This window comes from Solanum verrucosum, unplaced genomic scaffold, assembly GCF_900185275.1.
Source record: "Solanum verrucosum unplaced genomic scaffold, falcon-dt-bn FXZP01000009.1, whole genome shotgun sequence".
NCBI lineage: Eukaryota > Viridiplantae > Streptophyta > Magnoliopsida > Solanales > Solanaceae > Solanum > Solanum verrucosum.
Window position 1 is genome coordinate 2909339 of NW_026020231.1, and position 15726 is coordinate 2925064.

The 15726-nt window shown below is 34.7% G+C and overlaps 2 protein-coding genes across 3 annotated transcripts; one reads left to right on the forward strand and one right to left on the reverse strand.

The window, feature by feature from the left end:
* The first annotated feature begins 5008 nt into the window (after positions 1-5008).
* Positions 5009-6515, forward strand: LOC125832667 (deSI-like protein At4g17486). Its single transcript, XM_049511867.1, has 3 exons — positions 5009-5172; positions 5242-5529; positions 6113-6515. The coding sequence occupies exons 1-3, from the start codon at positions 5040-5042 to the stop codon at positions 6361-6363; spliced, it is 672 nt and encodes a 223-aa protein (XP_049367824.1). The 5' UTR covers positions 5009-5039; the 3' UTR covers positions 6364-6515.
* A 3683-nt stretch (positions 6516-10198) lies between these two features.
* On the reverse strand, positions 10199-15643 carry LOC125832664 (uncharacterized). Of its 2 annotated transcripts, XR_007443239.1 has the most exons (10): positions 15366-15626; positions 14208-14292; positions 13700-13774; positions 13576-13612; positions 11793-11876; positions 11620-11680; positions 11151-11257; positions 10694-10759; positions 10369-10519; positions 10199-10286 (listed from the first exon to the last, which is right to left on the reverse strand). XR_007443239.1 is itself a non-coding variant. In XM_049511865.1 (9 exons), exons 1-9 carry the CDS (start codon positions 15442-15444, stop codon positions 10424-10426), a joined length of 690 nt encoding a protein of 229 aa, XP_049367822.1. In that variant the 5' UTR covers positions 15445-15643; the 3' UTR covers positions 10199-10423. The 2 variants fall into 2 exon arrangements, 1 of the variants encoding a protein (XP_049367822.1); XM_049511865.1 differs by having other exon boundaries at positions 10199-10519; positions 15366-15643.
* Positions 15644-15726: the final 83 nt, after the last annotated feature.

Genomic DNA, 15726 nt, shown 5'->3' on the forward strand with positions numbered 1-15726 from the left:
ATGCCCATACCACCAGTGCTGTGAACTACAGTTTTTTTACTCTCATCCCCCACTATCATAGCATAGGCCTGATTAATGTTTGGGAGTGGATCCATCAGAAGGATCTGACTCCTAGCCTGATGATATGATTCATTCAATCCCATAAAAAATTGGTATAACTTTTGCCTGTTTAAATGCACTACAAAACCTCTTGATTTGTCACAATTGCAGCAGGGAGGAGGCACTAAGGCCTCAAATTCATCCCACAAAGTTTTCAGTCTAGTGTAGTACACAGACACAGACGTAGTTCCTTGTTGTAAAGAGGTGATATCTTTATGGAGATTATAGGTTCTAGACCCATCCACTCTGTCAAACCTTTCCTTTAAGTCATTCCAAACATCAAACGCAGTAGTAGCAAAAGCTATTCCACTCAGTAAACTCTTAGACACCGAGTTCATAAGCCAGGATAACACAATTGCATTCACTCTTTCCCAATATCCCCCTAAGTCATCACTGTATACCTCCTTTCTAGAAGTGCCATCAATTAGACCAATTTTATTCCGCCTTAACAGAGCTAGCCTAACTGATCTACTCCACAAGGTATAATTCTCAATTCCTAACAACTGAAACGAGATGATACTGATCCCACTCACATCAGTAGGACTAAGAAATAGGGGATGATTATAGTCAATACCCTGTCTTGGAGCTGGATTTCCTGATGTTGCACTTCCATTTGCAGATCCAGATGCAATTTGTCCATTAAGCAGAGTCTGTGGATGCTCAACTGCTGTATGTTCATTCGTCATGACTGATCTATGATAAATTGTTGTCGCGGAAGCAATAACACTTCAAACAGAGTAAATTCAAGCTCTAATAACCTTCAACTTGTAATTGAGCTCTGATCTGCAACGTTGAACAAAACGAAAAATAGATAAATCGATGAATCACCTTCTGATTCTTTGATCCTATGTCCAATCGACTTCAACAATAATCACTGTGAGGTCCTGCTCTGATGCCATGAACGTAAAGTGCAAAATAGCTCAATTGTGAACTTTTACAGAGAGCTTCTAGGAGCTTCTAAATTCTTTGTATTGCAGAAATGAATTGTGTTGCTTACAGTATTACAAGATATCTATATTTATACACATCAGTGAACTAACTCTAACTAACTCAGTTGGTTATAACTAACTATTACAAAATGACTTTTCTGCCCTTAACGACTTAACTGATTCCTAGCTTTCACACTCTTCTTCAAATTTGCACTAACCTATCTACGATATAAATTAGTTAACACATCAAATGCTAATTTCATCCAGAGTCGTCTAGGCTCAGGACATGCCAATTCCCATACATAAAATTACGTAGTTTATTCTTTTAATTGGTTGATCTTTATTTTTAAAAATGAACTGACCTTTAATATTTTCCTTCAGCAATCGTACCTATGTAAAATTATTAATTAGATATATATTTTTTAGAAATTAAAGTCGTGAACAAACATAACTTTTAGATATTATAATATGAAAATATAAATATATATTTTCACGAAATAAATAATTAAGAATAAAAAATAAAAATCGACACAAAATATGACAAAAATGCAAATGAATCTATCCACAGGGAAATTGCGTTAACCTATAGATTATTGCACGTATAATCATTACTCCTCTTAATAAAGTAAATTTTTCTCATCGCTTGGTTACCCCATTTTGAGACATCATATCATTATATATCGTCAAATAGTTTAATCCACTAATTTTAAGATAAGCATAATAATTTTTTTAATCTATTTGTTCATTAAAGAACGAATTCATTTTTTTCAACTATTCACTTGACCTCTTCGAAAAAATAGATAAAAATAAATTAAAAGTAGTGATTAAGAAAGGCAGTTGACTTAAATTAGGATAAAAAGGTAAACGAACTTTAAGAATTTTTTTACTTTGCTTTCCGCTGTACTTCTTATTTTAAGATTTTTCTTCTTGAAGATTAATTTCAAAGTTTAAAAAAAGTGATTCAAATTTATTTTTAAAGGATGAAATTGTTCGAAAATTTATTCAAGAGATTATTTTAAATCTATCGTCAAATATAAATGGATAATTTTAGTCATTTTCTAGATTCAATAGTATTGTAATTTACTATTGCATATTTTCCATATTAGTAATCTCAGTTGATTGTTATATCATTATTACTTTATTATTCCGATGATATAATAGTGTAAAAGTTTTTTTTGAAACGATCTCACTAAAGAGTTTAATATATAGACACTTAAAAAGACTACTTTTTCTAAATTCTTTTATAAAATAATTACAAAAGGCACTAAGTTTTACATTTTGTTAATATTAGGGTAAACAAGGCTTCTTTAAACCACAATAATTGAAGATAAAGTATTCATAATCATTCATAACAGTAGTGAAAGTTATTATCAAACATGTGGTGGCAAATGATATTACTTTTTCCTCAGATTTTGATTTCGAGTAGGATAAAAACATATCCAATTTGATGACTCAATAAGGAACGAATGAAATAAGAATATGCTATTGAATACGTTCCAATATATATGTCGGAAAGATCTTCATTGATTGTGTAGAAATAAAATACGAATTCAAAGACAAGATAAGAAAGAATCTACGGCAGATTCGATCAGTCTCGTGATGAAGAGAATTTCTGATGTTGAAATGTATTGTCACAACAACTCAATTTGTCCGGTTAAATTACTTGGGGCTCCCCATGGTTTAGTAAAAGGGATGGGATATTCTTTCTTCTTTCAGGGTTCATTCATTATGATCTAAAAAGTGGTTGGCTGATTAATGAGGTCTTAAAAATGTCATAGAATTCATGATCAGCCATTCCATTTTTACTTTCAGCAAGTAGGCGACACGATTCTATGCTTTTTAGAGTTAACGCGCCGCATCCACTACTTTGACTCCTTTTATGCAATTATGAACTCCACGAAATTTATCAATTCCAATGCAGAAGAGCTATTTGATGAGACTTTGTTAGATGATTATACAAGAAGGAACTAGATAGATTAGAGAGAAAAAAAGAACAAATTATTAAAAAATGATAAACAAATAAAGAACTTCCTATGTTATACTATTCAATTCTCGACGACGAATATATTTGATAGTTCAGATATTGTTATTCATGATATTGATCTGATTCAAGATCATCGAGAGGTAATATTGATTCATTGAATTTACAGGCCAAAGATTTATCATCTCTATGGGGATTAAATCTCGAGTTATTGCGAAGTAAAAAATCAACGAGATTATGGAAGTAAATATTCTTGCATTTATTGCTACTCCACTATTTATTCTAGTTCCTATCGCTTTTCTACTTATCATTTATGCAAAAACAGTATGTCAAAATGATTAATTATTAACTAATTTGAATGAAACTTGACTTTTGAGTTCTTAACCAAAATTGACGAAATAAAATGAAAAAATGTGTCCCTTCCGATAAGACACACCGTAGGCCATCCTCGGCCTTCTTTGTTTTCAATGAAAATAAAATCTCGATCTCCGAAAGCGTTTTCCTTTCTCTGCCACACCTCTCTCCTTTCATTGAGCCTTTACTTTAATGGTTGGGGAAAACATTCTCTTATCTGAATTTGGTGGACATTCTTTCCAGCCTTAGTAAAATAGGGATGGATTTGGCTTGAACATAGGCTCAAACATAATTTGAAGGGTCCTAGCTATACCGTGCGTTCATACAAAATCTGAAAAGCTACATGGATGATAAAAAGAGAGTGTTTTTTGTGTTGCATCGAAAAAAAGATCTAGGAAGAATACGTTACTGCTGAAACACAGAAGAATTGAAATCTTAGATCAAAACACTATGTATTGATAGTATGATCTGCCTAAATAAGAATTCTTGAACAACAACTTCACGTCTCGCTCATAAAGAAAGAGTATGCGCGCTACGACTTACGTAGTTGATCAGATCAGATAGCCCTTCCTTCGGACAAGCACCGCCGACACATCCAATTCCATTTCAATCAACAACTTGGAGGTATGACTAAATGACTTCAGGCATTGATTTGCTAAATCAACATACAAGAAAAATAAAAACACAATGCCAACAAAAGGAACCCAGAGGCCATATTCTTCTCCAATTTGAGTTTTACTCACATCTCGAATGAATTCAAAAACATATTCGAAGAAATTTTGACCCCACTCCCTACTCTGAAACTGACCCATGACACAACGCCCATTCGTTTCGCACGCAGGAAGGCAACAAATTTCAGTTCATGAGACCGCAACGGAGTGGAGTAGCCGCGACACTTCCTTACTAGATCTCACCGGTGCCACCTAAACGGCAGGTAGGCGGCGGATGTGTGACGTTTGGAGTTGTCGTTCGTGCACCTGTCCCCAATGGAAGAATGAGTGATTTGATCCCCTATGGATCATAGCCTTACCACTCGGTCCCCGATTTTAGCTAATGAACACTATTAACTCTTTTGAAAATCAATAACACGTAAACCATGCCAAATCACGACCAATCAATATCCTTGATAAAAAAACACTTTTTCCAAATTTGCTCTATTCATTATAAATTAAATTAATCGAACTTTAATGTGAATATCAAACACCGAATCGAAATAAAATAAAATAAGATGAAAGCACCATCCCAATATGTTATTATAATGAACACACTCCAGCAGTTCCCACTGGATATCATAATGATGTACGTTACTTTCTCCCAGAAAAATCGACCTTTTCAAATTTTAAATAACAAAAAAATAAAACTGGATCACCCTACAGCTCAGATTCCTAAGTTCCCAACCTTTCTTCTTAAGTTTTTTCCCCAAATTCCCTCTTTTTTCCTCTGTTTTATACATTTTATGTAGTATAAAAACAACCCACTCTCCGCCAAAATTAAACGGCGCTGCACTATAACGCCGCCGCTATCAACCCCCAAGTGAAAAAACCCATAATTCTACCTGAATTTTGTTATTAAAGATTCATTTTTTTCTGTTTTACAATGTGGGTGTTTAGTGTTTTTCTTTAACAATGGTTATAGAGTAAAAGGGTGTTGCTAGAAGGAGGAGGTTTTGTTTAAAGATGCTGTGCAGAAAGAATTCAGTTAGTTGTGGGCGTGGATCGGTGCCGGTGTATCTAAACGTATACGATCTTACTACCATTAATGGTTATGCATATTGGCTTGGTCTTGGGGTTTACCATTCTGGTGTTCAAGGTGAGTAATCAATTGAATTTTCGTAGATCTAGGTGTTTTTTTGGTTGATGAATTAAAATTTTGTTTTAGTTCATGGAATAGAGTATGCATTTGGAGCTCATGAGTATTCGACGACGGGGATTTTCGAAGGGGAACCGAAACAGTGCGAGGGATTTACGTTTAGGAAGGCGATTTTGATTGGATGGACTGAGATGAGTCATGGAGAAGTGAAAAGAGTAATGGAAGAGTTTGCTGAAAAGTATAGGGGAAATGCTTATAATCTTATTACTAAGAATTGTAATCATTTCTGCAATGATGCTTGTGTTAAACTTTCCGGCAATCCTATCCCTAGTTGGGTAAATCGACTTGCACGAATCGGTAAGTCTCTTGAATCAATCAATCAATTATACGAGTTGTCTATATGAATCATCATTGCTTTATTCTATTCATGTTCAAAGAATTCATAGTTAGCAGTTAGCTATGTTTATGTTGGATATTTGTTACAGAATTGGTTCTTGTTCTCTTTTGCAGCTCAAATAACTTGTTAATTTTTTAGGTCTTTTCACACTGAAAAATAGCTTAATAGGAAATTGTTACGACCCCATTATCATATTATTTGTTGTAGTTACTGTTCTTTATTTAGTATGTTCTATTGTAACAGTAACAATCTGTCTCTTTTAAGGTAAGGATAAAGTCTGTGTACACGTATTGTTAGAAAATTAGTACGACCATGACTTTATGGGACCGGATGTGCCCTGGTAGCTATTCCCAATTGAAAAGATGGTTATGGTTAAAGGCTTAAAGCATGTGCCTTTAGGGAAAAACTTATCTAAGAATTTTCATTGATATGGCTTTGAGTGATTAAAAATATTGTTCTGATTCTTTACAAATTTGGCAACCATACTTGTACGAGAAGATGTGTTTAACTTCAGAACTAATCACGTCTTAATCCATGCTGTAGGTTTGTTTTGCAATTGCATAATTCCAGTGAGCTTGAACTCGACCAAAATTGGCCACCATCGTATCGAAGACAAGGCAGGTGAAGGGGAGAAGAAGAAACTAAGAAGCCGCTCTAGTAGGCTGACTCCATCCTCGGATTCATCATCTCCATCTTCGTCGTGTTCACCTCCGCTTGTCACAACCTCAAGCAACAGAAGCAGAGGCAAAAGCCCGGTGCCTTCATCTTCACCATTGATAGCCAATTCAATTTAGATTTCTTGATGAAGAAGAAGAAAGCCGCTCTACATGCTTTGTTCTGTTTTACAATTGATTCTTTTGCACCTTACTTGATAAACACTACAGCTGTTCAGGAAGCCCTGAAAAGATTCTGTGCATGAATGATTTCAATGAATTGGGTATAAACTTCTTTGCGTAATGCGTATTATGATAGCTGTCAATTAGCAAAACCTAATGAATTTGTTTGGCTTACAAGTCATCCGATCTTTAGAGTACAAGTGCATCAAGATTCAACCTGAGCTTTAAAAGATATTTATGAAAATATAAATAGTTCAAAAATCCTCTTGATGGAACCCTTTTTTACTTCTTACACCATTATACACTTGAATATTATTTTTTTGTCTGCGGCAGAGTTCAAACCCAAAATATATGAGCATCTAACCTTCACATCTGCGCTTAAATATCAAAACTCATGATATATGAACGTGTTACCTATGCATCAGGTGTTGCACTCTTACCGAAAAGGCAAAAAACGTGGGTGACGGTTGCTCGTTCCTTATCATGGAATATGTTAGATAACATGTTCCAACCAAGCAACACTTCAAAACCAAAAGTCCTATGGGCAGAGCCACCTTAGGCGATGGGTGGTCCATTGCACATACTTAAACGAAAAGTCAAATGGAATAGTAACTATTATGAGTGTATATTTAATTTCACACATCATTAACACAACTAAGAAAAAAAATTTGCATATGCTTTCCTAAATTCCTAACTCTGCCACTCAATTTATTTAGGTCCTACTTTGGTTTCTAAGAGACTAGGAATCTGCTGTCTTTCCTTTTACAGAATTATTATATACCTTTCTGCAGCTTTCGGCAACATTTATCAGGCTTTCTTTTTCTCAAGTTTCTACCAAATCCATCCCGAATTTGTCTACCAATATTTTATTCTTGCGCGCCCATTTTCAGTCTTAAAGTCTAATGTTTTAGACTGGAATTGGGCCCACAATTGCTACTTAAAAGTCATAACATTATCTACTTAAACCTACCAACGAATTCCATAGTAAGATACCAAAGAACAGTAACTTAGATCTATATACTATTCATGTTGAACACAAATAGTTAGTTATCTGAAAGAATAGATCCACTTATCTGCGTCTGCATCAGTAACCAAGCACGTAAGTCTACTTATTACTCCCTCCGTCCCTATTTACTTGTCCATATTTCCTTTTTTAGTTGTCCCTATTTAGTTGTCCATTTTGACAAATCAAGAAAGGACAACAAATTTTTTCCTATTATACCCTTATTTACACTTCTTGAAAATTGTAAAAGTGTATGTTGTTTCCCTCCAATTTATTTCACTTTAATTCAAACAAGTGGTTGTAATTTTGAAGTGAAAAGTTGTCATAACGGTAAAATTGTAACTTCAATGTGCTAATCATTGTTGCCTTAATCTGTGTGTCATTTCTAAAATGGACAACTAAAAAGGGACGGAGGGAGTACTATAATATAGAAGGTTTTACTCTGGCTCTTAACTCAACCTCTTTGGGTTATAAAATATGACAAAATGACTAAAAGCAGCAAATGATTTTCAACGGGACTTTTACAGGGAGGTCAATGAGCATCCACAATTAAAGGAGCTATAGATTGCAGCTGCGATTTTTCGGTCAAACTAATAATTTTCACCCTAAAAAGAGCTCCGAAAGGGCATTATCAGATTTGCCCCAGTAAAACTTAACAATTATATTGTTCTTGTAATATACCCTGCCAACCAAATGGACGTTTTAAATGAATTAAAAATCGGACAATTAAATAGCAAGAGGAGACATAGGGTAACTCACTCTCAAATACTGAATCAGAGCGTCAACTTGGGGCCGAAATTGAGACCCTAAAACGAGATCCAGCAGGAGACAAACGCTCTCAATGTCTATACTCTTCTGCTTCTCCTCTAGGAAAGAGTGAAGAAAAAGAGCATCAAAAACACATACCGTATCATGCTAAAAAAAATTATGTTCATTAAAATAAATTATACATATATAGGACTTTATGTGATAGCAAACATGCTTCTTAGTTCTAAATTTTATGTGTGAGTGATAAAATTAAAAATATTAATCTCTCTATTTCAATTTGTTTGTTCTATTTTGACTTGGCATGAACTTTAAGAAATTAAGGAAGATTTTGGAACCTTGTGATTTTAAACTAAAAATATGACAAATATGTTAAATGTCCTTTAATCTTGTGATCTTAAACATGTCATGTAGAGTTGGAACTAAGAAAAGAAAAGGAACATTACTTTTTAACAGATTATAAAGAAAAATATGACAGATTAATTGAGTAGATTTCAAGATAATAATATATAATGGTTCATGATTTTTATATAAGATATAATTAAATCTTACAGGCAAATTAACTTCGAAACTTAATAAATTTGTGTCATTATAGTAAAAATAATAATTAATTATTAGACTTGAGTGCTTTACAACTTAAAAAATAATCTACCCATCATTAATACCAATTATACTTAAAAATATTTTTAGGTTTATTCAATTTAATATTTTTTATTCAGTATTCGATATTCATATTGGAGTTCGATTAATTCTAATGTGCGCCAAAATAGGCCCCATTTGAATATAGCGTTCCCTATTATGATTTTTTTTTATATCCAAAACTCAAAATAAAGATATTTAATTAAGGAAGGAGCAACATCATTCAATCTATATTCTTTGATGGTTATTTTAATATTTTATTAATACTAAATATTTTACTAGGATTTGTATTCATTAATGTCGGTCATGCTATAGATATACCTTTTAATATTTGTTAAATAACGGTTAATAATCGGTTATATTGAGCCGTATCTCGGGCCTTAAGAATAGCACCCAACATGGGTATGTTGGCCATGAATTCAGATGTTGTTAGCATTTCAAAAAAAAGTTTGTTTGACGAAAAACTAATTAGACAACAATTGCATATCTGGTATATCGGAGAAATTTAGGCATAACTTTTATTGACAAAAAATTTGAAGATAAAAATAGAATAAATTTAATCAGAACTCTAGTTTGAACTTGGATTTCAAAATATCATTGTAATGGCATGGAATAGTTGTGAGTTGCTAGTTACATTTTAAATTGGAAGTAGAGGATAGGAAAATATAAACTACTTTATAGATGAGTCATAAATGTAAGAATTAATAAAACCTGCATACATTTTTATTGCTACAACAATTATTTGGAGACTGATTCACTGCAACCCTAAATTCCGTTAGAAATAAGACGAATAAGTGATTCCTACTTGCTAAAAAGTAAAAACTACTCAATTGATCAAGGGTGAAGATCACTGCTACACCCAATAACCGAAAAATAGATTAAGTAGTAGTAATTTTTTTATCGAGTAAAAGAATAAAACCTAGATTTTGATTGTACATTCATTTTTCTTTTTCAAAACATATGAGACTTGACGTACAAGTAAAGAAAGAATGTGTTAAGTGAAAGTTGTTGGGAAGAAAATTTTAACCATCTACCGCCAGGCAAATCATTCAACTATTGAATTTTGTAAAGGCACCAAAATGCATAATGGGGTGCATCACTTAGAACAATCTTTTATTCTTAAGACTGAAATTGGACCCACAATCATACCGGCCAACCTATCATAATTGGTACTTAAAAGTCACAACACTATCTACTTAAACCTACCAACAATATAGTAGATTAGATTCCAAAGTTCAAACCAAATTCCAAACATTTATACTGAAAGTAAGATAACAAATAATAGTAATATACTATTCATGTTGAACACAAATAGTTAGTTATCTGAAAGAATAGATCCACTTATCATTCTATATCATAGCATACAAGCTGAAGGGTGGGGGAGAGGGGAAGAAAACAGCATTTTTCAGAACAATGGTATTTTTCGGAACAATGGTATGCACAGCATTATGAGCGGCTTCAACGACTCCTGCACCTGAATGATACTTGTATTATCAGCAAAACCCATCTCGAACAAATTTCAAGATTCATTCACTATATGGAAACAGAAAACATACTATCGGAGAAATAAAGTATTTGGTGCACACGGTGACATGCCAAACAACAGTGTTCTTAGCCCTGCTTTTCTCTCATTAACTCGACAAAATTATCCAGGATCAGTGGCCAAGCAAGGGTCGAGTCATAATTGCTCAAGTCTGGAAAACTTATCTGTTACACAAAAACATCAAGACGGGAGATAAGACTTTAATCTTTTAACATTCAGACCTCAAAGTCCCCACAAGGCTTCTGATGGAAGCAACTGTCAGATAACAACCAGATTGCTCATATAAGATGATGACATAGGATAATCAAAAAAATTAACAAAGTGAACTGAAGATTTACCTCGTTCACAAACCTAAAGAATCCCATCCATTGATCCATGTTTATAACCTTGTAATCAATCTGCGTCTGCATCAGTAACCAAGCACGTAAGTGTACTTATTTAGGAGAATTTAGAAGGATTTACTCTGCCTCTTCACTCAACCCCTTTGGGTTATAAAATATGACAAAATGACTAAAAGCAGCATATGATGTTCAATAGGACAGTCCCCTTTTACAGGGAGGTCAATGAGCATCCACAATTAAAGGAGCCATAGAATGCAGCTGCGATTTTTCAGTCAAATTAATATTTTTCACCATAAAAAGAGCTCCAAAAGCATCCAAAAGGGAATAATCAGATTAACCCCAGTAAAACCTAACAATTATATAGTTCTTGTTATACCCTGCCAACCAAATGGACATTTTAAATGAATTAAAAATCGGACAATTAAATAGCAAGAGGAGACATAGGGTAACTCACTCTCAAATACTGAATCAGAGCGTCAACTTGGGGCCGAAATTGAGACCCTAAAACGAGATCCAGAAGGAGACAAATGCTCTCAATGTCTATGCTCTTCTGCTTCTCCTCTAGGAAAGAGTGAAGAAAAAAAGAAAAACTGGCAATCAGAAGAAAAGAAGACAAAGTTCAAAGATCCAATTTAATGTCCCAACTTTCACAGCCAGCCTCCGGAACTTGCAACGAATGGGAAAACAATCTAAGAAATAGTTACTACATGGGAACAAAAACTAAACCCAACATAAGAAGACATGCTGTTCTTCCCAGCTTCAAAGACTTATATTTAATTATTTATTTTAAAATATTATAAAGCTATTCTGTTCTGTTTCATCTTTGCTCTCTTTTTGGGTCTAAAGCTGATCAATGAATCTTTCCCTCCATGAATTAACACAACTTAATGTTTACATAACAGGCAACAGTGGCAGCACCATACCTGTCAAGCAGTATTGAAATGCATAGGAGTAAAAATCCACAAAATTTGATGGCCTTCTAACCTTTTAGAGAAAAGAAAATGTGGATATTAGCAGGAATAGAACAACACTCCTCACACAGAAGGGTACCCAAAAATTCACTTAGCATGACCAGAAGTTAAAATATGATAAGTACCTCCTTCTCAAGTTCTGGAAGTGCTTTTTTCAATTTTTGTACTGTGTCAGCTCTTAATGCTTTGAGGCCCTTCCGCCACTCATTCTAGTGGTCAAAACAATGGTGAGTCAACGTCAAGAAGCACACAAGCAAGTATAAGCAAAAAAAGGAACAAGCTGAGAAGTCGAGGGCAACTGCATAACATAACAACAATTTAATGGGTTCAAATCATTATTTTGAATTTCCAGAAGGAACGAGTGGGAAAATTTTGTTTATCATGCCAAATCAAACATTCTACAATGACCTGAAATCCGAAATAGTTGCATTCCTAGGAAAAGCTGATACACATGTGTCTTCTTGCATTTTATAAGTGATGGATTCTACTGCTTGCTCAATGAAAGTAAAAATGTCAAAGCCTAATCTCACTTTGGCACAAAGGCAACCCTCCTGTAAATCTGTGTGCTAACTACAACTAATTGGACCAACAACTCAAGCATACTTATAAATAGAGTAACGTAGAGATCCAATTAACATACCATGAGTGATGCTTCGTTACAACATCAAACCAATGCATGCCTTTCAATAGTGTAACAGATCAACTAATATCTCGACTTGATTTTCCTACAATAAGCACTTCTTTTAAATGCAGGTGGTGTCTGGTCCAACTTGCGGGAACGTCAAGAAAGAATTGTGGCTATCGGAATCAAACCGACGACCATCAAGTGCGGATCATAATGGATTCAATCAAGCTAAGTGGGATAAGCAAATTTGATCTCTTTAGGTATTCGCTTAATCTTGTTAGGTAGGTGCTTTACTTTTAGTATTCGCAAGGGGGAGTCTGCTTTAAAATCGTTCGCCCTGTACCCATATAAATCCAATTCTAAAAATTCGAAAGTGGTAAATGGCAATATGTGACTCAACTGAAGATCTTCTTCACGTCCAATATAGTACCTATGGGTACATAAGAAATGTATTGAATCAACTACTTTTACTATTCCACCGGTACCTGCTAACTCCTACTAGCACATATGCCAACTTAGAAGATGGGAAGAAATAACCTAGTACTTGCTTTCTGCCTCCACTAGGATCTGATCTGAATCTGTAACCTCATTGTCCCCCCCCCCCCCCCCCCACTTCATTAACCACCAAACCAGTGGGCAACTACTTCCAAACCATAATCCCCGGGATGAGTTCTTTAACAGAAGATTCTCTTCAGTTTCGTTGTATTACATGTCATACTAGACAAAAGAGTATCTCTCCCTATAAAAAGTCTGAACATGCTCAAATAGGCATATCCAAGTCACAGGTGGCGAAAGCATAATTCTTCATCATCCCAAGCAAAAAGACGAAAAAACGCACATCAATTCCTCCATTAAACTTACTATGTTTTCCGGGAAACAGCTTGGCCTGGGAAAAACTATGTGACTGTAACTCTGCCTGACCATTGCCTTTTTCCTATGTTATTAATCTGTTAATCAGCACATGGGCTAAGAGAGGTCAAGCATTTAATAAACTTGAGACTTAAATCAACTTTTCAGCACCCTTGACCTACCCTTTGGTACAAACTTCCTAAGATAGCAAGCACACCCATATGCCTGGAGAACAAATGACAGCTTTATTTGACAACAACAACAACATACCCAATGTAGTCCCACTAGTGGGGACTAGGGTCACCAGCCTTATTTGACAACTACGGTAATTGAATTAACAGTCATAACAGATAAGTTGATAGAAACAGCAAAAACAGTGTAGTAGATTCTGAAATGCTAAAGTAATATTAGTACTAGCCAACGCAAATACATACCAGGGAAAAGTATCCTTGTTTTTCAGACTGCATTTTCCTAAATTTCAAAGTTACTGTTATTAAACCTCTGAAGATCCATGATACTTCATACATACCAACAAGTAATCCAGTATAGGAATCTTACCATGCAAGCATCAATATCCTGACGTCAGTATGTTCGACTTCCAAATCGGAACAAAGAAACTCAATTCCTTCAGGGCTAACAATGAAAAATATAAAGCACATTAATTGATTGCAAAACTGAGGAACTTAAACAAGCTGGTGAAACTGCATTAACGGTGGAAAAAGTTGGATGACAAACACAGAGGGGATCCAGGATAGGTTCAGAAATCATTAAGTCTGGGCTCAAATAAAAATTATATTTGTCCATATTTAGCAGATCTCTTAACAAATAAACAGGATTTGAGCCAAAGCTAGTAGGTTCGGTTGAACCCATAACTTATAATGTACATCCACCCCTGAAATATCCATATATTCTTCTCTCTTTTTTCAATGCATAACTTTCTTGCTTAAAATCTTAGATTTCCTATGGACTACTATAAGTGAAAACAACAAAAGATAACTTGTAATGATAGGAATATATAGAATATGAACTACACTGCTGGGAAATAAAAATGGTAATGCATACTTACTCAATCATACCAGACGAAGCATTGGCATATGTATGAAATAATTGATCGATGCGTTCCATCTCCTTACTTGCTGCTTTACTTGAAGCTGAGCAAATTGAAAACAAAGTGAGATAGTGTAATGCAGCTACAGCGCATATAACTAATGCAGCTGAAGTGCTTACATTGTATTTTAAACATCAAACATAAATGGAAAAAGGAACATTGATGTCCAAGAGGTCTGAATGGACCAGTAGAATAGTTCTGAAGCACTATGAAAATGCTTCAGCCGCTACAAGACAAACACCAAATCAAATTGATTTTCTTGAAGATCAAATACAGCAGAAAAATAAATTCGAAAGCATCTAGATGTAGACAATAAAAACAACATAGATACGTCAAAAAATTTCTTTTAGATGACCAAGAAATCCGTATGGGTCCAACCTTTAGGGTCAACTGTAGCCTCCAGACGGATTAATGGAAAGCGGATGTTATCTTGGGCTGAACTTAATGATTATGTGTTCCCTTTTAGTTTGAGCTCAGGAGGAAGCGTGGTTAAAACTTAAAAGGTAAGCCGGTGAAACTTGAATGCACTACAGAATATGGGAGAAAATAAACTTCTAACATAAAGTGTCTGTTTTCTTTATCTATTGTTCAGTTAAATGAGGATTCTTATGATCACAAAAAGGTTGGCAGTGACACTATTCTGCCCGTGTGGTTCGTAGCTGTTTCAAATTGTTACAATAACCAGACTCCTGCAGAAGGCTCACCACACCAGATGGTTGCTACTAGCACTTACACAATCACCTTAATACCAATGAATAATTCAATAATTCCCATACCTAATTGAACAACAATCGAAAAAATTAATCAGACAATGCAGTTCAAGTTATTACACTAAAACCCTATTATCATGAACACTTGACTCAACTCCCTATAAATTCCCAAAATTCGGAAGGCACTTACGCGAATTGAATCATTAATTATCGGTCATCTCCACTCCAAATTCCAAATTCCAATTTCCAAGGGGTCTACATGATCTAAAGGGAAGGAAGGGGATTACACATGATCTACAAAACTCTAACAATCAAACAGGCATTAGAGAGAAAGGCAATTCAAATTGTCGGAAAAGATGCACTGAAATCAATGATTAAATTAAAATTGAAGAAGAGGAAGAATTACCAGAACGAAACAAATCGGCGGCAGGATTGGTGGATGCTGCAGAACCAGTTAAACCCTTTTTGGAAGAAGTACGAGGCATCTTGAGCGAAGAAGAAGAAATTGGTGTAGAGAAGAGATGATGATCCTCGGAGTGAACGGTCCAAGGGTCTCGAGAGGACTCGGAAGCGTAGAGGGTGAATATATATATATAAATGTGACGCACTCTCAAAGGCGGCGTACGTGTGTCAGTAGAAAACGAGGAAGCTTCGCTGGCGATTGGGATCGACGAATTGCAAATTTCAGAGGTATGTTATATTTTTGTTTTTTCTAAGGTAGAACATTTCTGGTCCAAATCTTAAAATATTACTCTATTATTTATGTT

Excerpts from the sequence above, each read along its gene's own strand:
- LOC125832667 (XM_049511867.1), top strand. The coding sequence starts at position 5,040 with ATGCTGTGCAGAAAGAATTCAGTTAGTTGTGGGCGTGGATCGGTGCCG. Across the intron at positions 5,173-5,241 it reads TTACCATTCTGGTGTTCAAG|TTCATGGAATAGAGTATGCA; the intron begins GTGAGTAATCAA and ends ATTTTGTTTTAG. Across the intron at positions 5,530-6,112 it reads AAATCGACTTGCACGAATCG|GTTTGTTTTGCAATTGCATA; the intron begins GTAAGTCTCTTG and ends TCCATGCTGTAG.
- LOC125832664 (XM_049511865.1), bottom strand. The coding sequence starts at position 15,444 with ATGCCTCGTACTTCTTCCAAAAAGGGTTTAACTGGTTCTGCAGCATCC. Across the intron at positions 11,681-11,792 it reads TTCCAGAACTTGAGAAGGAG|GTTAGAAGGCCATCAAATTT; the intron begins GTACTTATCATA and ends TTTCTCTAAAAG. Across the intron at positions 11,258-11,619 it reads ATTTCAATACTGCTTGACAG|AGGAGAAGCAGAAGAGCATA; the intron begins GTATGGTGCTGC and ends ACTCTTTCCTAG.